At 42.8% G+C, this 22,081-nt stretch overlaps 1 protein-coding gene across 5 annotated transcripts in view; it reads left to right on the top strand.

Annotated features, from left to right (window-relative positions):
- Positions 1-22,081, top strand: part of schip1 (schwannomin interacting protein 1) — a 162,559-nt gene that overhangs the window by 117,831 nt on the left and 22,647 nt on the right. Inside the window, exons 1-2 of one of the 5 annotated variants that reach the window (XM_038693184.1) lie at positions 335-731; positions 3,520-4,305. In XM_038693184.1, coding sequence (XP_038549112.1) covers positions 723-731; positions 3,520-4,305 — 795 coding nt within the window. In that variant the 5' untranslated portion in view covers positions 335-722. Of the gene's footprint in view, positions 1-334; positions 732-1,479; positions 1,796-3,284; positions 3,369-3,519; positions 4,306-18,250; positions 18,574-22,081 lie in introns of those variants that run through there. The other 4 variants (XM_038693183.1, XM_038693182.1, XM_038693181.1 and 1 more) reach the window with 4 other exon arrangements.

The raw sequence follows: 22,081 nt of genomic DNA, 5'->3' as shown, positions 1-22,081 counted from the left end.
ATTCACCTAAATAGTTTCATCTGTTCTTCTCACACTCAATCTCCCCCTATCACTCTGTCTCTCCCTGCCATTTGCAAGGTCAGTGGGTGCAGAAGGTTGGGCTTTAGTTCTGTTCTGTCGTCGTCACTTTCTCCGAGCTGCAGGCTGCGACAGGGAGCCGGCTTACACAGACAGAGCCACCACAAACATAAAAAAAACCTGTGCCAGCCAGGGAGCAGCAGCATACTTGTTTTGCGCTTAGTTTTAAATCTTGTTTCTGGGTAATAACCGAGTTATAAAGACCCCCTGTTTGTGTGAAACCTCTGAAACGTGCGCAAGCCCACCATATATAGGGACGCACTTAACCCAGAGCCTATTTATTTTCCGGCTGACGTGGGAGCGAGAGAGCGCAGGCTGAACTGTTGGTTGGGCATCTCTTCTGTGTGCCGGGGAGTAGAGGAGAGAACCTACGGGGATTTGAAGACATCTACGTTATTATATTTTCTATCAGGACTCTAGACTCATTTTGGCTCATCTGTGGACAGACTACACACTCACTCAGAGCGATGACTGTACTGAATTATCCACCGGTTTTCTGTGATTTCTCCAGCGAAGCCGGATCCACCACCACCACCCGCCCTTAAAATAAAGCTGCTGTGAAACAAGTCAGCATCATTGCCGTTGTCTAACAGCTGGGATTTACACTTTACAATGTCTTGAGACGCGACGGGGACGCTACAGAGATGATGACAGTGAGTATCGGCTCGTTTAAATGGCACTGATGTTGCACCCAGGGTACTTTTAGCTCGTCTGCCAGGGTAGGTTGTATTAATGCAGGCGGTGACTTTAATTTTGACCGATAAGAGTGTATCGAATGGGGGGCGGGGGGCAGAAGGTGTCAGTCTGGTCACAGCTGTAGTGGGTCTCATCCTTCGTGTCATAGTGTGATATTGGGCGTTTCTGTCACCGCTGTTGCCGGGGGGATATCAGTTTCCTCCCGGGACTTTTTGGGAACATTACATCATAGGAGTAGCCTGACAAATACGCACGCGCATTATCCACATGTTTACAACCTGAATAATGTGTCAAATGCCCTCCCCATGCAAATCGATTACAGCCTATATGATGGCAGATGTCATCATGCAACTGTCATGCGTGCAGAAATGCCGCTTGGAGTGCACTCGATGCACGTAAAGGCTGGGCGTATGCGATGATGTCCCCTTGCAAACCGCCCAGGGAACGACGGGCAGAGTTGTGAAGGGTAGTCTTTTACATAAATTAGACGCCCCCCCGCCCCCCCAAAAAAACACCCGCCTGGATGCGGGGTGGGGATCTGTGCAGCTGTCAATTTGCATGTATTTTGTGGCCAAATCCAGCCTGTATGGTCCGCCTGCGCTTCGGTTAATCCCACAGCGGATCAGCTTTATGCTCCAGCCTGCCGTCTCTCTATCTCTCTCTCTCTCGCTCTCTCTCCCCCTCTCTCCCCTACACAGACACTTTAAATGATTACATTATTTTAATCGGGCTCATGTGACCATCATGCATTGACGCGATAATATCTGGAAAGCAAGCGCCGTTTGGAGGCTGCACAAAACGGCACTTCCAAGAAAGGATCAGTGACCGAGATTTGAAACGCGATCGCAGCCTGGATACTACAGCTTCTACTTTTAGATCTTCCTACTTTGGAGAGAAAACCCACCCGGTTCCTGAATCCGAGTTTTTATAGCAGGGTGACAAAGCCAAGATGACAGGCTGGTTCACACACCACAGGGACTGGTGACCGTGAAGTGATCCAGCGCGTTTGATGAGCACGTCGGTAAGGTTGTTCCCCGCTGTACTGATATATTAATATATTGCACCATAAAATACAGAGCACCCATTTCCGAGCCTAAATGTTGCCCTTTACAAATACTGTAAAATACTGGCTCTGAGAGATTTCAGAGTATTAGGCTACAAGTAGGCTGGTAATGTTGTGTGCCCTTAAGTCCTCCCCCTTCAGTTGTAAACCTACAGGGGCTCCTGAATTTTTTCATGTAAAAAACCCCACAGATTGTTGAAAATTATCCCAAGGAACTGGATATGTGGTTTTAACCTGTTATTACTGTCTAGACTGAGGGGTAAAAAGCAAAACAGTAATCATACCTTCTGGCACTGATCAAAGTTATGAGGGAATAAAATAACACTGAAATGTATCCTTACCCTGGAGGTCCCAATACCCCAGTCACAATGCAATATGTTACTAATGCTTTTCTGAAAATAACAGTGTTTTAACTATCTATGACATGTCAAAGCAAAATGTAGCGTTTGTGGCCCCATTTGTGTAGCCAGTCCCATCTTCTTCCCTGCAGCAGCTTTGCTTGTATTCTCTTTGACCTGTTAACATTTCGTGGAGAAATGCAAGTTCCTCAGCATAAAGTGGCTTATGTCTCTACACCGCATCAGCAATTCGTGTATCTAGTGTCCAAGATGCTGAGTCATATTGCTTTGCCAAACAGAGATATTTTCTGCATTTCCCTTTGACGTCAACAGCCGGTGTCTGCACAGGTGTGGTCTAGTAGCCATAACTCAAGAAATATTATTTATTATCATTAGAATAACACTGTATGTATTGCAGTTCTCGTGTAAGAGGCAAAACTACTGTAAGTCCTCCTGGTCTTAACCAGTAATCAGCAATCTTCATAATTAATTCCTTTTCCAGAACAACTCATAATGTGGATCAGGTAGGAATGTGTCGCTAATTTCTCTTTGCCCTGAGAGAAATCTTGCTGCTCCTTGCTTTTCATTAACTTTTAAAACTGGTGTGAGGCACTATGATAATGCGCTCCTGTGGATAAAAGACTGATAACTCCGCCAGAGAAGGCTCAGGTCAGGTGGAGATTTGTGGATGGTTGTAAACAACACGGACGTTTTCATTAGCTGTGAACTAATCAGTCAGGCGGTGATTGGGGTCTCTGCAGGAGCAACAGAGTCAAGGTTAGACAACAACTCTACTCATCTGACCATGTCACAGTTTGGTGTGCTGTGTATTGACATGTCAGTGTCACTCACTCTCACCCCTCATAACACCCTGTTCTGTCCCTGTGGTGCTGTGCAGATGTAGCAGTGGGTGGTGGGATAATATTCTGACACATCCTACCACACAGACTCCGCCTTCGCTTTGTGCGTGTTAAGTGTTGCCCACACACACACATATTCACCAGTACAGAGGAATGAATCAGTTAGCATTGTCTAGTAAGACTGGGAAGTTTTGGAGAAGTACAGTTGTAGGCTATAGCAGAAGGCTGGACAACAAGTCCAAGAGAGACAGTCACTGCAAAATTATGCGCAGAAAGGAAGTTCCCGTGGGACAGGAAGTGCTTTGTGGTTGCTGGTCTCAAACCACCATACTGGTGTGACTAATCAAAATATACTCACTTCCCTAAATTCTCTTTTTCTTTTCCTCTTCTTCCCCATATTTTCTTTCTCTCTCTACAACTCTTGTTCTTTCTACATACATGTTCCTCAATTTCACTCTTTTTCTCTGTTCCTTTGTCATTGCAGGATTACCGGGAGGATGGCATGGACCTGGGGAGCGATGTATCCAGTCGCTCCAGCTCAGAGTCTAATTCCAACAAGGTTACACCTTGCTCCCCTTCTCTTGACCTGGCCACTTTAGAGGACTACAAATCCTCCCCCTCTCTGGACCTGGTCACCTTAGAGGACTATGAGGAGGATGAGGACTACCAAGAGTATAAGAAGAAGGTGATAGAGGAGTGGGAGAGCGAGTATGGAGAGGACTACACCTCTCCACAGCCTCCTAGTCAGGAAGAAGGCGGAGGAGGCATTGTTGGGGTTGACGGCCTTGGCGAAGGCTACAGGAAGACAGTAAACAGTCGCAGCCTCGCTGAAGAATTCCAGGATGTGAAGACCGTCCCACCCCTCCCGGCCCCCAGCGGACGTACTGCAACCTCAGTCGCAGTTGTCCCAGATGAACTGAAACAGAACGGCAATCTCATTTTGCCCAGGAGCAGCCAGCTCCACTCCCCCGGTACACCACAGGGAGGCACAGGGACTCTCAAGCCCAGCCACCGCAGCTCCAGTCAAGGCAGGGGGAGCCGCAGCACTGGCGGAGGTGGCGGTGGTGGAGGAGGAGGAGGAGGCAGTGCAGGGACTGGGGGAAGGATGGGGGTTTACAGAGAGGAGGAGGGTGTAGAGGAGGAGCCTCTGCCCACCATGGACTGGGCAGCCCTGGAGAGACACCTGGCTGGGCTGCAGTGCAGAGAGCAAGAGAACCAGAACCTCAACCATAACCAGAACCACAACATGGGCAAGACCAACTACACCTCTGTAAGTGTCTATGGATTTTTTCGATGTTCCTGTGGGTTTTTTAAAGTTTTGAGCTTTTCCACATGTGTATATGAAAGGTTATCTCATACGTGTTTCTGAGTTTTCCCATGCTCTGGTGGGCATCTGTAATTCGTGTCAGAGGCACCCTGGAAACATGAGGTTAGGTCAGCTGAAGTAAGGAAGAGGGATTAGTGGCCTAATGTAGCGCAAAGCTATGTGGCCCAGCTATTAACTTGACCATCATGGAAATCTGGGCTACATTAGTGCACTGATTCAGAGAACCTCTGTTATACAGTGCAAGCAAACTGGACTTAGGTACTCTCAGAACTGTAGGTATATAATTTTTGTATTAGTAAAAGCTATCATAACAAATAATTGTTATTATTTGATGACTTTGGACAGGTGACTTATACAGCAAAGATTTATTGCTGACCTTACAGTCTTGTGTCTGTTAAACCTATTTTCGTTTGATATCTGGATGTCCTTTGTTGTGGCCATGTGGTGTTTCTACCAGAAGAGGTCAGTGTTGCATTGACATTCTGCAGAAAGCTGCTGCAAGCCTTTCATGCCACACCATCAGCTACAGTACTAAATGCTGTTATGATTCATTTACAATTTCATGACATCACTGAGTTTAAATCACAGTCCCAGCCAGAGTTTTATGGTTTATTGTTAGTTTGTGGGTCCAAAAGGGTGTAGCTTCAAGGGTGTAGCTTCAAGGGAGGAGCAGAAGAAAAGTGTTTACAGCAGCCACAGTTTCAGTGCAGGCACTTTGCTCTTATGTCACTGACTAAAACTAAGCAAGTGTGTGTTTGAGAAAAGGGGGTTGGTGTTCTCTTTTGGTATACAAGCACCAAGACACTTTCTTCAGTGCACACAGACAATGGCTGCAACCAGTGCCATTGTGAGTGTGTTGTGTGTCTTTGTTTGTCCGTCCTGGAGGCCCCCTCTGTCTGCCGGAGGCATGTCAGGAATGCAGAGGGAGAAGTGGGGGATGAGAGGAAGGAAAGAGGGAGGAAAGGACACGAAGATGTTATCTTTAGGACCAGGCAGTTCAGGGCCACATGGCTCGTGTGTTTGTGTCAATGTTCATTACCTGCTGTCTGTCTTAAATGAGAAGGTCACCTCCTGGTTCGCTGTAGTCTGGGGAAAGTCTGCGCTCTATACGTTTCTCTCTCTCTCTCTCTCTCTCTCCCTTTCTCTCTCTCCCTCTCTCTCTCTCTCCCTCTCTCTCTCCCTAGGCAGTGGGATATAATTGACCTGGGTGGAAGAAAATCTCTTGAATGCACACATTCACACACATGCTCTTCACCATAGACTCATTCTCGGACTCAGCTGGTGTGTTACCTGTGTGTACATGAAGGTACTGTAGACTAGGCTGGATGTGGTAGATAGAGATAGCCTTCTCCTGAAGTGCCACAGCTTCCACCTGTCTCTCCTATTATAAGGAAAAATCAGCCCTAAGAAAAAGACGGGCCTCAGAATATGATGGCCCTGAGTAGATAAGAAATTGGAATTAGCCATGTAATCCCACCTGACCAGGGAGCAGAGGAGATATACCAGAAAGAGAGACACAAGCTCATATCCCGGACAATACCACTCTTAAAATCATTTTAGTGCTGTTGCTACTTCTGTAGAGGAAAGACCATCATATCAATACAATCCATTACTGAGTTTCTGATATGTACTTTGACATTCTGGTGTATTTAGTCCTATATCTGTGCTACCACATATGGTAAAAGAAGACAATGCTAGTGCTGACCCTCCGCTAAACTGCTAAGGAGCACAAAAGCAGTCAAGTAGGAGACATTCCCACAAGACATTCCAGGTGTCTTTATATGTCAGGAGGCAACTGAGTTTCTTAACTCTTTAATTTGCAGGACTTAGCAGACACCCTGGAGGAAATGGGGGCTGGAGCTTTTAAAATGTTGTTAAATATTTAGACATCCACTCAGACGGGGTTCATAAAGGGGTCTGTCTATCTGGGATGTTGATGGGGTCCAGAGGGACAGAGATATTCATGCTTTAGAAGAGCTTCTAAAGCATCTGTGCTTTCAGAAAGAAACAGTGAAGCTAAATAATCTGTAGTGGTCGCTAGAAGTGCCTGGAGACTGGTTTAGTTGGTCTCCAATCAGACACAGTAGCTACAGTACAATACATACACATCACTTAAAATGAGCTGTAAATCAGACACACAGCACATCAGCCAGGATACACATGCACAGTCACTATCATTAAGACATCTTCCCCCATTGGGGTTGTCCCGTCCACATCTCCATGGCAACAGTCCCTTTTGCATTGTCTGGTCGATGACAAGGTTGAATCATAGTAGAGGGGAGCCTGCAGGTCTTGAAAAGTTCATTTAGCTACATTTAAAAGAAAGGTTCAACATTTTGATGAAAAGATTGATACGTGAATGATAATTTTGAAGCCAGCAGTAGGTTATTTTAGCATGGCATAAAGACTGGAAACAGGTAACCTCGTACTGTCCAACAATACCAAAATCCACCTGCTAGCTCCTCTAAAGCTCACTTGTTAACACTTTATATCATGTTTGTTTAATCCACACAAAAACCGAAGTTTAAACACAACAAGTTACGGGTTGTCGGATTATTTCCTGTGTCGTTTTCTACACAGATTTAGATAAGACTACATATATTTTAAATTGTAAACATGAACCTAGCAGATTTGCATTTATTTCTTGATATTTCTTTGTGCTGTAGGTCTAGGTCATCTACTTGTAGATGAACCCGGAGTTCTTTGGCAATGGCACTAGTCTGTGCCATAAAATCCTTCACTTGTGTTGTGTTATGTTGCTTCATTTTTGTATTAATGAGCCAGTCATATTGGTGCAGGTGTGTTTTGTTAGGGTGTGGTGGCTGCTGTAATCTCATCATCTGCCTACAGGCTGTGGGTGTGGGGTCAGGAGGATTCATGAGGATGAGGGGCATGCTGACCTGTTCATAATTTGTTTCTAATGAACTCTGGAGTCGCATGGCAGAAAGGGGCCCGCAGGGACCTCAAGTACACTAGGGGTAACACTACCCCTAAGCCTCAATTTAGCTCCACACCCCTGAAAGGGAAACAATAATATTATTCTTCTGAGTCTGTCTTGAACTGAAAAAGGCAGAGGTGGGGTCAGTCTACAAGAGTGGCTATCTCTACGTACATGTGTGTTGTCTAAGGCACATACTGGAAAAGAATTAAATCCATGCCTACAGGCTACTTCTTTTTTCAGTCTGTGCACACACTCAGACTTACTCACACAATTTAAAAACACCCCATGGGAAAACTGTGGTTAGTAAGATATGGGACTGTGCTGAGACCTGCAGCACCACTCCTACTTTAAAAGTGCAGAGAAGAGCTCTCTTTCTCTCAGACACATACACACTCACACACACACACACACACACACATCTGCTGTACTCTTGATCTCGTATTTGCTGCACATATGAGTTCATAGTTTTTTATCAAGCACTGAGCAAATTTGTACTTCAGGCACATGTTCACACACTGAATCACGTACACCTCATGACATGTCTGAAATCCATAATACACATATTCATGCAACACAATACAAAGATTAAGCGTATTGCCCCTAAACACACCACCAACACTTACATCTTCTCCTTATACACTAAAAAAAACACAACACCTGTGCATGTCAGTAACAGCAGTGTTTTTCTCTTATACTTTAGCACTGCATGTCCTCTCAAATATTGTCACTATTTTAAATGTGAGCCCCACCCCATCTGGATCAGTTGAAAACAATTTAGTGAATAGCCCCTGATGATGTAACAATTTAAACCAAAAACCTGTGTACAAATCTGGACGCATGGAGTTTGGAAAGGTCTAATGAAAAGACTGTATCATGTTGTATTATGGGACATGGATGATCCTTGTTTGTGGAGCTTGACTCACACTAGGAAATTAAAGTATATGCCGGCCTCAGCTGCATCAATTTTGACCATCTTTTTTTTATCTGTTTCTTGTGAGTCTCACTACTGGATGCAAATGCAATACATAATTATGTAATTTAAAATGGCATTTAACAAAGTTACCACATAATTGATGTTACATGTGAGATTACAAATTGCCAAGTCTGCCTTGTAACAAATTGGAAAGCTTCTAAATGTATAATTTCTGTGCTACAGATGTGACGATTTACCTTTGTCTGTTCCCAGCTGTAACCTGGAAGTAACAGGTCAACGAGCATGTACTTAATAGGAAAGTGCTGCTCAAGCACACCGTATCATATAAACAGCAAAAAGGCCACAAGCCGAACTGAACTCTAGTGTGGAGCGCTTTGCCTCAGAAAAGCACTCGAGGGCAGTAGAAAATAAAAGGATGAGAAAGAAGCAGGGAGAAGTTAGAGAAAAGAGCAAAGGCAGAGAGAGATTTCTCTGTGTGTCTCTCTCTACTCTGTGCTCTGGGATTATGTACAAGATCAACAGTTGAACTGTGCTTGCCACCCTCCACTAACTACTACCTTCACCCAGTACTCAGACTGTGCTATGTAGAGGGAGAGAGGGCAACGTTAGGAGAAGGAAGAAATTGTAGGGTTTGAGAGGTCTTGAGTACACTTACAGTGGATATAAATGGACACAAACAATGAGTGTAAAGCAGTCACATTAGGTGTTAGGTCCTGCATGGGGAAACAAACGGGGCAGTGATAGGTGGGATCAAAAAGAATCTGTGGAGAAGGAGGGAGGTGAGAGAAGGTTTGTGCGGTTAGAGTTATAGTTTGAGCGAGCCAAAGAGGGCAGAGAGTTGGAGGAGTAGATACTCAACGTATACAGTATATTGGTAGGAAGTGGGAGTTGGCTTCAGATATTGGGGGCAGGGTTTTTGCCAGGTGTGGAGAGAGCCCTGTGAGGCTCTGGTGTCTGGTTCAGCCCCCTAGGCTTAGCCACTGTTCCTCGTGTATGTGAGTGCGCGTATGTGCCGGTACCAGCCGAAACACGCCCGGCCCTTTGCACACCACAACTAACACACTCTTCTTGCATGTACTGACTGCACTGCCTCTGCTTTAGAGTCAAGCAGTTTTCTGTTAGTCCACACACACACACCTCTCTAAATCAAAGGATATCTTTTTCTTCTCATGGTATCCTGACAGTCCGTGAGTTTTGTATCCTGACAGTCCGTGAGTGTTGGTATATTTTATTTATTTTTTTCCTTTTCTCTTTTTATCAGTGGAGTATTTTTCATCTCAGCTTAACCTTGGATTCCTCACAGCAAGTCGGGCACTTAACTCAGGTAAAACAGAGTATGACCTCTTGGAGAAAAAAGTGTGCTTTCTGAGCGGTTTGTCAGAACCTTTTCAACATGTACATGCACATGTACATGTGATGCGGTTGTAGTCAAACAAAGCCAAAGCTATACAAAATTCATACAAAATTCACTTGTTTCACAAAACCTCCAAATGTAATTACAGCCTAGGGCACTACAATTCTCTTCTGTGACATGTTGTCTTTTCAGTTTGTGTGTAACAGAAAAGTTAAATATGTAGAGAATGGAACATAAAGTAGAACCAGCTGCACATCCGTCAATGCATCTCAATTTCCTCAGAACTATGTTCTGTATGACCTGTTAACAAAGAGCAGGTTCATGCTGGCAGGACTCTGACCATATGTGGGTTTGTACTTGGTAGCCCTCTATTTTTTTTCCTTTCTGGCAAAGTAAGAATATTGCAAAATATCCAGTGCATGTGTATTTGAATCCTGTTTTAAATAAGCAAAGCTTTGTACTATACACCTGTTTTGAATGTTGAATGAACCTTGAGGTGTAGACAAAGTTTGTGAAACACCAAGCCGAGCTCAAAGAACTAAAAAGAAATTTTACACTTGCACACACCACAAAGACTGGCAACTGCATATAGATTTGACAGGAGAGTGTCAAATCCAACAACACAGAAAAGAAAGTAATTATGTTTAGAGGGTCTTCTTATATACAGTCACAATTCAAATTGAGAATAAGTCAGACAGCATTGACCCTAATGGCCTGCTTGACTCTCGGCTTGGTTGAAAAGTGAAGTAATTTGAAAAGTGAGGTGGTCTGCTATGCTATGTTTTGCCTCGAGGGGGTATGCATATCCACATGTGAAATCAAAACTGTTTAAATTGACCTGCTGGCTGACAGGTATTGTCAAAATGTCCTTCTTGCAAACTACATACAAACTGTAACCAGGGGAAACACAAATGTCAGAGAAAATACCACGGGTTATTAAGTTCAAGACAGGAGTGGTGCTGTCTAAACTGCTCTTATCTGGTGTCAAAGTACAGTTTAATCAGCTGCCTGATGATAATCTCTCCTTGTCTGCACAGGTAAACAAACACAAATACATACACACCAATTTGTATTGATGAGATATAATGACACTGTAGTTGTAGATGAACTGACAGACAAGTGGACAGACAGGTGGAAGGTTACTGAGGATTTCACCTATGCTTGTGCATTTAATAATCTAGAGTCATGTTCCCAAGGCAAGCCAGCTGCATTGTGGGTAAATCAGATAGGGATGCTGCTATAATTGGAGATAAAATAACAATGTTTTCGGTGGAAAGGTATAGCCTACAGCTACACATTCCACCAGTGTTTGTCTGGTTGATCATCTTGATTGATACACAAAAGCTCACACAACACACCCTTCCTCTGATTCATTCAACCGTGATTCACAAAGGTCTGAGAGTCAAACCCCTCTTCAGCATGTGTGATATCCTATCTGGCATGGAAGTCAGTTTAGGCTTATACCAAGTCTCAAACTCATATCATTACACAGCTCTCCACCTTTTTCTCTTTTCTTTTCTTCTTCTTTTCTTCCAGACATCCACTGTCCTTCACTACCATTCCCACTCCTGTTCCCTGCTAATTGTCCTATTCCTCAAGCTGTCAGGAAGCATTATAGCCTAATGTTCTCACAAATACAGCAGGAGACCATTTCCCCCCCTCCTCCTGGCTCCCCCTCTCCACCCTATGAAAACTATCAAAGAGGGGCGCAGGCTGTGAGTGGCAGAGCGTGCTGTGGAGGAAATGGGGATTTATGTAGCAGTGAGGAGACGGCCTCTAATGTTATAACTTCATGTCAGTCCTCATACTGCACAATCACTACAGAGCAGGGCCGAATACACACATACAAACACACACGGGCCGGCTTTAGAAGTAAGAATGGAGATTTAAAAAAAACAAGGTTTATTGCAAGAGGGCAACAAAAAGAGAGCGAGAGCGAGAAATTGAGAGGGTTTATGTTTTCCAAACAGTGAAGGATTTTAAACTCCAATCCATCACCTGTCCTGTCTCTTGTCGGCATATAAAGGGTTGAGTCAGACACACACATAGTGGCCTGTGTTTGTGGTGAGTGTGTGTGTGTGTGTGTGTGTGTGCGCTTGCATGGACATGTGTGCTCCTTTGGGTGGAGTAAACACGAAACACTAGTCTTTTCTGCTCCTAATTATAGAGAGTGCATGTGTGTTTATGTGAGAGGTAGAGTGGGTTGTGAACTTGGTCTGTTTATATCGGGGCTAAAAATACAAGGCATGTCATGTCTACACACCCACACAGACCCTAACAAAACAAGGGTATTTTTACCTTCATGTTTCTAGCTCTGTCTTATCTAAGTTGTTCATGTGACTGTGTGTGCTTGTGTGTGTGCATATGAGACACAGAGAGAGAGAGAGAGACAGTGACTTTGTGCCAGGTCATGCAGAGAGCTTCATCTGTTGCTGAAGAGAACACAGCACAGAGCACTTTTATCTCCTCACATACTCAAAACACAAGAATAATCATTCCATCGGCAACCAGTGCCTGAGATGACATCTTCATATTGCTTGTTTTGTCCAACCAACAGTCCAAAACCCCAAAATATTCAATCAACTATCACATAAGAAAATCATCACATTTGAAAAGCTTGTACTAGTGAATGTTTGGCAATTTTTCTTGTAAAATAGCTTTCACGATTAATCTATTGTCAAAATAGTTGCTGATTGTCCTGGCAATCGACTACATTACTAACCTAATCCGCAGATTATTTTCTTGAATACGCAATCATTTTGACCTATAAAATCTCAGAAAATAGAAAAAGTATTTTGTCTTGTCCAACCAACAGTTCACATATTTTCATTTTAAAGGCCTATATAAACAAATGCAATCCTCATATTTGAGAGCTGGTATCACAGAATGTTTACCATTTTTGCTTGAAAAGTGGTAAACTATTTGTCAAACAACTAACTGATTCATGGACCAATCATTTAAACTGTCTACTAATTGTTTCAACTCTAGATTAAAGTCAGTTCTTTCCCACAGTTTTGGGATTTCCTGTTTGCTTTCCTAAAATGTATATCTATACTCAAGACGACAAGAAGCATATTGAAAAAAACGAGTCTGTCTCAGCAGCTTATTATTCTTATTATGTGACTCACACCTCCTGTTTCTTAATGGGCTTTGTCATTGCACAAGTGTAATTGGTGGTCAGATAGACATTTACTCAGTTGGTACACAAATTTGTTGACGCATTTAAAAATGTGAAACAAATATTAATACAGCCTGCAGGTCACAGCATGCTCCGTCTTTCCACCACCAACTCTAGACAGTCCTCATTAGAGCAACCTCTGGTGGCTGATCATAAGAGCGAGCACACACACACACACATGCACTCCCTGGCCTTCCACATCAGTTCCTCGCTGTCAGAGCGAGCTCATTACCGCCAGAATCTGGCCCTCACACTGAGCCAACCTGCTTTGCTATGCAGTGTTTTTACACTGGCACAAAATGTCAGCTCACTGAAAGCATCTGTGCTCCCCTCTTCCTGCTGAGAAGGAGAGGGAGGCAGAGGGAGAGAAAGAGAGGGAAGGAGGAGGAAGATGGAGGAAAGTGGTGAAAAGAAAGCAAATGTAGCTACACTGAAAGGCCAGAGAGAGAGGAGGGAGGGCTCGATGGCAGGGAAGCTAAAAAGAGAGAGGGCAAGCTGTTTGTCAGTGAAAGGGAGGAGGCGTCGCAGCATGACTGAGAATGCTGTTTTTTCCATGTGCTGTACAGAGTGTTGTGGTGTTACCGCCTACAGTATCATTTGTAGCTCTCTCTGTATCCCACTAGTCGAGTACAAAAGAGTGAACCACCATGTAATTCACTCTGTTATTAGCAACTTATGATTAGGTTATGTTATTTCTGTTTGCGTCTATAAATATACCCACGTTGCAGAGTTAAACACACAGAGCCCCATATGAGGCCCAGTGCTCAGTGTACAGTACAATAAGAAGAGTGACACACATAGCAGTAATTTCTCCTGCTCCATGCAGGCATACATTACATGCTAATGTTAAAGTTTGGCATTAGAATCAGCATACAGCGGTATAACAGGAGAAAGGCACTATTTGCTGAAATCTACTTGTCTTTTAGTTCTTAGATTTACACCACCCAGACGAAAATCTCATAATGTTGTCAGTGTGTGGGAGATTAAACTGCAGTCTTCCTGCCTGTTGTCTCCTCCTGTCTGTAGTTAATGATCTTTGTTCTGAGTCTTCTTTGTGTTGATTTAGGCCACTTACATAACTACAGTTGTTGGAGTTTGTTTGCTGTGTCTGTTCTTGGAGCTTATTATTTTGCTATTTATGTTGGCTAATGTCAGGGGATATACACTATGCAGTCTGGGTAGTGTGAGATATTGTTTTCTTTTCTAGTTTGGATAAAGAGGTGCTGTCTCTGTCTCCACCTGTGCTGTGACTCAGATTGTAACCTTGACAACCGTGTGAAGGTCAGCGGGGGGGTGTCTTCAGAGTGACTGCTGCCATGGTGATAGAGGAGAGAGAGGAGGGGTTGCTGTGGCTTCTTATATCAAAGCATGACTCACAGATGTTGGACATCAAAGTTTTTTCTCCTGTGTACATGTGCACATGCACTATAAAGACTTATCAGTACTATGCATTTAAATTCAAAAGGGAGACGCGTCAGGCTTTAATGCGTGTGAAGCTGTAAAGATGTAATGCTGGAGCTAGTACATGACCTCGGTGACTCACTACTACAGGAAATTGGCTTCCATTTTGATGTCGTTCAGTAGTTTGCACAGAGTTGTCTGACACATCAAAGTGTTTAAACCTGTTCCCAACAGCCCCACTCAAAAGTAGAGTGAAAAGACTAATGTCATAAAGAGAGGGTGGTGAGATGTGATGAATCACACAAATGGATATAGCTGCACACACTTTTGAAAAATTTGAAAGATTTCTCCTCAAAAACGTTCAAGGTGTTGCCCTTGTTTGTACACATGAAAAGTAAAGAAAGTGCAGTAGTTGTGTGGTGAATAAAAAAAGAGTGATTGAGTGTTGCTGACAATCTCGCTTCTGGGCACCTGACCAATAACTGCATGAAGTCTGCATGTTTGTCACACTTTTGGACGTAGCATACAAACACCTTTAGAGAAACTCAGTTTGATTCTTGCCACCAGATTTAAGGGTCTTCATATTAAGTTGTTAAACTTCTTGTCCTATGTCTATATATATATATATATATATATATATATATATATATATATATATATATATATATATATATATATATATATATATATATATATACAGGTGCTGGGCATATAATTAGAATATCATCAAAAAGTTGATTTATTTCAGTAATTCCATTCAAAAAGTGAAACTTGTATAATGTATACATTCATTCCACACTGACTGATATATTTCAAGTGTTCATTCCTTTTAATTTTGATGATTATAACTGACAACTAATGAAAACCCCAAAATCAGTATCTCAGAAAATTAGAATATTGTGAAAAGGTTCAATATTGAAGACGCCTGGTGCCACACTCTAATCAGCTAATTAACTCAAAACACCTGCAAAGGCTTTAAATGGTCTCTCAGTCTAGTTCTGCAGGCTCCACAATCATGGGGAAGACTGCTGACTTGACAGCTGTCCAAAAGACGACCATGACACCTTGCACAAGGAGGGCAAGACACTAAAGGTCATTGCTAAAGAGGCTGGCTGTTCACAGAGCTCTGTGTCCAGCACATTAATAGAGAGGCGAAGAGAAGGAAAAGATGTGGTAGAAAAAAGTGTACAAGCAATAGGGATAACCGCACCCTGGAGAGGATTGTGAAACAAAACCCATTCAAAAATGTGGGGGAGATTCACAAAGAGTGGACTGCAGCTGGAGTCAGTGCTTCAAGAACCACCACGGACAGACATATGCAAGACATGGGTTTCAGCTGTCGCATTCCTTGTGTCAAGCCACTCTTGAACAAGACACAGCGTCAGAAGCGTCTCGCCTGGGCTAAAGACAAAAAGGACTGGACTGCTGCTGAGTGGTCCAAAGTTATGTTCTCTGATGAAAGTAAATTTTGCATTTCCTTTGGAAGTCAAGGTCCCAGAGTCTGGAGGAGAGGAGAGGCACAGAATCCACATTGCTTGAAGTCCAGTGTAAAGTTTCCACAGTCAGTGATGGTTTGCGCTGCCATGTCATCTGCTGGTGTTGGTCCACTGTGTTTTCTGAGGTCCAAGGTCAACACAGCCGTCTACCAGGAAGTTTTAGAGCACTTCATGCTTCCTGCTGCTGACCAACTTTATGGAGATGCAGATTTCATTTTCCAACAGGACTTGGCACCTGCACACAGTGCCAAAGCTACCAGTACCTGGTTGAAGGACCATGGTATCCCTGTTCATAATTGGCCAGCAAACTCGCCTGACTTTAACCCTATAGAAAATCTGTGGGGTATTGTGAAGAGGGAGATGCGATACGCCAGACCCAACAATGCAGAAGAGCTGAAGGCCACTATCAGAGCAACCTGGGCTCTAATAACACCTGAGCAGTGCCACAGACTGATCGACTCCATGCCACGCCGCATTGCTGCAGTAATTCAGAAAAGGAGCCCCAACTAAGTACTAAGTGCTGTACATGCTCATACTTGTCATGTTCATACTTTTCAGTTGGCCAACATTTCTAAAAATCCTTTTTTTGTATTGGTCTTAAGTAATATTCTAATTTTCTGAGATACTGATTTTGGGATTTTCATTAGTTGTCAGTTTTAATCATCACAATTAAATGAAATAAACATTTGAAATATATCAGTCTGTGTGGAATGAATGTATACATTATACAGGTTTGCCCTTTTTGAATGGAATTACTGAAATAAATCAACTTTTTGATGATATTCTAATTATATGACCAGCACCTGTATGTATGTATGTATGTATGTATATATATATGTAGATAGATAGATAAAGATTTACACACACACACACACACACATATACTATATGTTTGACTCACCAGCTACTTTTTAATCTTCCATTTTTCACTTGGCTTTACTGTTTTTCCCCTACTTACCGTGTGCTTGTAAACTCAGCATCAGCTTAAGAGTGCTTTTACGAGGCCCAGTTGACAGCTTTCACTGTAAGAAAACCAAGTTTATCACAGGTGAATATCATCCACAGATAATTATATCCAAGGTTAGTGTGACATAATGGGCACTGTTCCAGTCTGCCCCAGCTGGGCACCAGGCAGAAGGCCAAACCAGAGCCAGTGATGTGCATGCTTGAGCCGAGAAATCCGAGCAGGGAGCTCATCGATCCACTTCTGGGTCATTAAAGCCAAGAGTGGTCTTATTGGGGAAAAGCAGCGTCACCCAGCAGAGATCAATATCAGATAGAGAGATCCGGCCTGAGAGCAGAGATGAGATAACAGGAGGCGTGTGTTGCTAGCTACCTTGCCAAAAAAGACAAAAATTAAAGCTGAAACAGATGTATGATTTAATTGCATCAGGATGCCACATTCCCCACATTCTGGTGCAAAGCTGTTCCACTGCTTTAATGGGAGTGTTGATAGCGGATAAACATACAGTGTTTACAGTTTTAGATAAAACCAAACCAACTTTAAAAGGTGGATTTTTAATGGAGGATGGATTATTATTATTTATTTTTTAAATGGATAATTGACAATAACAACACTTAGTCTAACAATATAAATTGAAGACACTTTTAACACTTTTGTTTTTTACAGTTCTGAGTTTTTTTCCTGTTTTGTAGGGGGAGGAGGTTTTAAGTATTTTAACTAATGGTCTAAGCATAGAAGTTGTATGCTGCATATAAAATTTACTTGGCCTAACTAAATGGTTAATCAGTTAATTGCTAAATAATCTGTACCAATGCAAGTGAGATCAAAAACTACGGGCAAACCAGAAAACACAGAGATGTACAGTATTTCTAACAGTAATGGGTAGAGGTCAGGATAGAGGAATGGATGAAGAGATGGAGAAGGGAGAGATTATCTGAGTAGGTTGGCCTGCATGTGGATTATAGACCTACCATCTGTCACTATGAGATAATAATCCTACAAAGAGACAAACAGAGAATGAGCAGAAGATCAACATGCCATGCAATGCTTGTGTTCTGTGTATACTTAACACAAACATGCATACAGTACATAGTGATGCAAAGGTGACAGATAAATCAGTTGAAACATTAAATGAAATTGTGACTCAAATCAGAAACTGTCTGATCGAATAAAAAATAGAACATTACATATGTAACCAGACATTAATGTGATTTCTTTTGTACATTTCCACATCCTTGTTGTTTTTAAAAGTTTTAAAGTATTGTAGCATCATGCTGCACAAACAGGGATTAAGATAAAGGTAAATGAAGAAAGTCACTCCTCTGCCCTTCCCTTCCTCTCTTGCTGTCCCTCTGTCTGGCATGACTCCATATGAAACAGCAGAATGACATTCCCACCCTGACCCACACCACCCTCACCCTCCCTCCCTTGTCCACCATCCCCTCTCCCCACTGGCCAACTCTGCATACATTCAGCACCCAGAGCTCCTCCCCCTTTTCAGTCCGAATCAGACAGAAAAAGGCGACTGGGAGTGTACTCTGCTTTTCACTGCTCCCCTCCCTCCCTCTTTTCCTCTCTCTCCCGTTCTCACACCCCTCCTCCCGTCTCTCACTCCCTCTCCCTCTTTCGGTTTTGGGGAAGCAGCGATCAGACCCTGCCCTTCTCTCTTAACAAACAGACAGACCAGAAAACAATCAGAAAACAGACATAGACAGCAGAGGGTGACGGCTGACCTGACTGGCAAGGAGAGAGAGAATTACATTTTTTAGTTTGGATCGAGGACAGAGTGGGATCCCTCCTCCTCTCCTCTCCCCTCCTCTCCGCTGGAATACCACTGCAGGGCTGGGAATCTCATCCCAGTCCTGCTCCTGTTCCTCCAACTCAGCCAGTTCCGCTCTATGATGCTGTGAAGGATGGTCCACCAGGAAAACTGTTCTTACCAGGTAGTTCTCAGAGCCACATGGCACATTGCATTAATTTAATTGCAAATTTCTTTGCCATTTTTACAGACAGAAGCTTCTTTGCCTGTTGAATTTGTTGTTGTTAGCTTCGCTGATGTGGGTATATCATGTTCTGTCTCTTCAGTTCAGTTTATCGTACATCCTTGAATGTCATGTAGAAGCTAGAACATTGTTGCACATGTGTATAACTTGTGTGTCATTGCGGGGAACTGTGCAGGAGTATTTCTCTGTATTTTGTGGTTATGTGATTGTGTTGTGAATCTGATGGCTGGTTGGTTGCTAAGAGAGCACTTGACTCAAGGGAATAATGCCCTAACTCCCCTCTACCTCCTCTTCATCCAGCCTCATCAATCCATGTCAAGAAGGCATGAGGTGTGAATATTACTGCAAGTTTATAGTGTCATGACTGAACTCTGTGTGTGCGCAAATGTATTCTGTGCTGTGAGTTTCATGCAGAAGATGCATGTATGATGCAGTGTATGATCCGGACAACATACTGATAAAGAGAATTTAAATGTGAATGGTTGCTTGGAGGGTTGTGTAAATGTGTGCGTACATGATTGTGTGTGATTCAGTTGGGACATGTGACAGCAGTGCCCCACTTTATCTAACGAGGAACTGGGAGGAATGATCCAGTCATGATTAAAAGGAAAGCGAGTACATCACAGCTATACATGTGCTTTTCTATAGCCAGCCCTACTAGGGTAGAAAGTCTGCAGTGCAGTGGAGATAGAGAGTGGGAACAGAGCAGATAGGTAGATGAAAGGCAAAAGAGATGAGCTGAATATGCCAGGGGAGGCACTGAGGGGGAAAGATGGAGCTTCTTTGATGGCAAGAAGCAAGTGTAGAAGCAAAGAGAGATGCGTGGAAAACTGCAGAGGAAGTGATGAGAAGGAAACATGACGGTCCTAAAGAGATGAATGGGCCTTATGGGCGTTTTATCAACATGAAACTTCTAGATTCTCTCTTCCTACATTTCCTTTGGATTTAAATGGAGAAGAAGATTTCGTGTATGCATTGGAAATAATGTGATTGATCTAGTATGTGCTGCTGCTTTCCGTGTAGTCTTACGGTTTCAGCTAAGTTGAAGGGCTTCCATCTGGGAGCTAACAATTGTTGTTAGAAGTATTCACCTCTGTGGCATTATCGACATTTATAAAAGCTGATTTCTTGTCAGTTCCATATGCATCCTCTTAATGCTTGAGATTAGGTTTGGGAATAAATAAACTGCCCTCAGTTCTGTGGTTAAGGATTTCTGCTGTTACAAAACCTCAAACGACTCAAATCATCAACAAAACAAAAACATTTGTATTAATCTTGGTGCAAGTTCTACATGTTTGTATTTGCATGTCAGGAGGGTGGATTTGTGCTTGTAGGGATGAGGGACCAGTTGTGTAACGGGATAAGGACTTCCTGCCATGTTTTATGGTAGATAAAAGCTAGATGGAGCGACAGAGAGGTGGAAGGAAAGAGAAGCAGATAACCAGAGAAAAGTGGTGGAGACTGCAGATGAAAGGCAGAGATGAAACAGTAACAGAAGTATTGACAACACAGGTTAAGCAAAACAAAGGGAGAGATGGTTAGAAATAGAGATATAGAGAAATGAAAATAGCATACTGCTTTTTGAGGCAACTGAGATGATACGTGATAGGGAGAATGGAAAAAATATAAAGAGTGTAAATTTAAGGAGATGAAAAAAGTTTATTGAAAGAAGTGAAGGAAGTTGAGATGGCTTTAATACAATGGATGTACTAGAAAAGAGAGATGGAGCAAATAAGAGGAAGAATGAAAGGGGTAAGCAGAACACAGGGTTCAGGCTCTGATAACAGCGACTCTCCAGAGGCCCCTCAATTAGACTGGTAACCTGGCAACCAGCAGGCAGACAGCGCCCCTCATACACATACAACACACACACACTGAGGGATGGAAAGAAGCAAAGTGCGATGGGGGAAAGAACAGAGGAAAATAGTTGGAGACAGAACAGGTGAAGGGGTTAATAGTGGAATAAAATGGACAAGGAGAGAACAGATGTAGATGGAAGTAGGCGGGGTGTTGTCCCTGTATTTCAGTTTGTCTCCTGGGACAGTCCATGTCCTGGGGCGATGTCTGTTTAGGTTATCAGCATCATTGTTTTCCTGTGCTGTAATTAGGGTGTGGTCCTCGACGTTCTGTCTTTGCGGTTTAAGGCAACGAGTAGAGAAATGGTAGAGGAGGGAAAGGACAAGAAACATGGAAAACATCTCTCCTTCACTGACTGCTCACCCCATGATGTTTGGGGCAAGCTCTCACTTAATGTCAGAAACCATTAGCCAATTAAGTCATAGGCTGACCCCTGGGAGAACCAATAAAGTGGCCATTTGACCCATTAGTCGACCAAAACCATCTATCGACTTCAGCCGTGTCAATTTTTCCAAATAAACCATGAGGCAAAAAGAGCGAAGAAATGTTGATCATCAGATCACAAGTATAACCAATCATCTACTGCAGCCATCCACTTCATCTTGTTGTTGCTCTTCATTTTATTAAGTGCTTAAGTGAGTAAAAGCTGTTCCTCAGTGTGTTTACTAGAGGCTGAGGTTTCAATATGTCATCCTGTTTTCTGATTCTCATGTAAATCTATGAATCTCGCAGTGCCATGTTGCCGTGTGCTGCAGCAATAGTACTAGCAGGTGGAAGGGCCATCAGCTTGCCCGCACTGTGTCATCCCGGGCAACAGGAATACTGTCAGCTTGCAGAGGCCCCAGGAACTCGGACTGAATGTTGAAACGTGTCACACACAGTATCAGTGTGTCTGTGTGTGAGGATTAATGTGTATTTAAATTATGCATATGTGTCTGCAAGCTCATACAGTTTTTCATGCTTGCCTGGAGAGGGACAAAGGAGTGCTCCAATGTCAGTGTAACAGTAAATGAGATGTGGCCTGATGAATTATACTGTAAATGATGACTAGCAGTACAGTCGATACCACTGATGGATCTTACTACAATGACAGAGTTGATCAATATTGCTAGACAATAAATAAATTTAAGGAGAAGTTTGTCAGGAAGTAGTCATAGCACCTAACTTCCTCTATTGTCATTTCATGTACAAATTAAACAAACAAAATTCACCATAGTGAAGGCATATCTTTTCACTTTGGATAGAGCCAAGCTAGCGGTCTCCAGTCATTATGCTAAGCTCAACATGTCCCACCTCCAGCTCTGTAGTTAACGCACCGACTCATATGATTCTTGAATAAAGCCAATGTGTACTACACAAAAAAGGAAATAAAATATGTATAAATATGTATATATATATATATATATATATATATACTGAATAGATACATAAGAATGAATAGATCCATCTAATGTTATCAAATTAAATGTGAGAACTTATCATGGGATAGACTTTAGCGCATATCGTCAAGCCCTGTTAATCTATACAGACAGGAACACTGGATGGTAAAATAAGAGCATGTCATGCCCCAGGATACACACAGATAAAGCAG

Source organism: Micropterus salmoides, unplaced genomic scaffold (assembly GCF_014851395.1).
Source record: "Micropterus salmoides isolate LMB-PRFRI ecotype aquatic unplaced genomic scaffold, ASM1485139v1 Ms_hic_scaffold_3, whole genome shotgun sequence".
Taxonomy (NCBI): Eukaryota; Metazoa; Chordata; class Actinopteri; order Centrarchiformes; family Centrarchidae; genus Micropterus; species Micropterus salmoides.
This window is presented reverse-complemented; position numbering and strand designations above follow the sequence as displayed.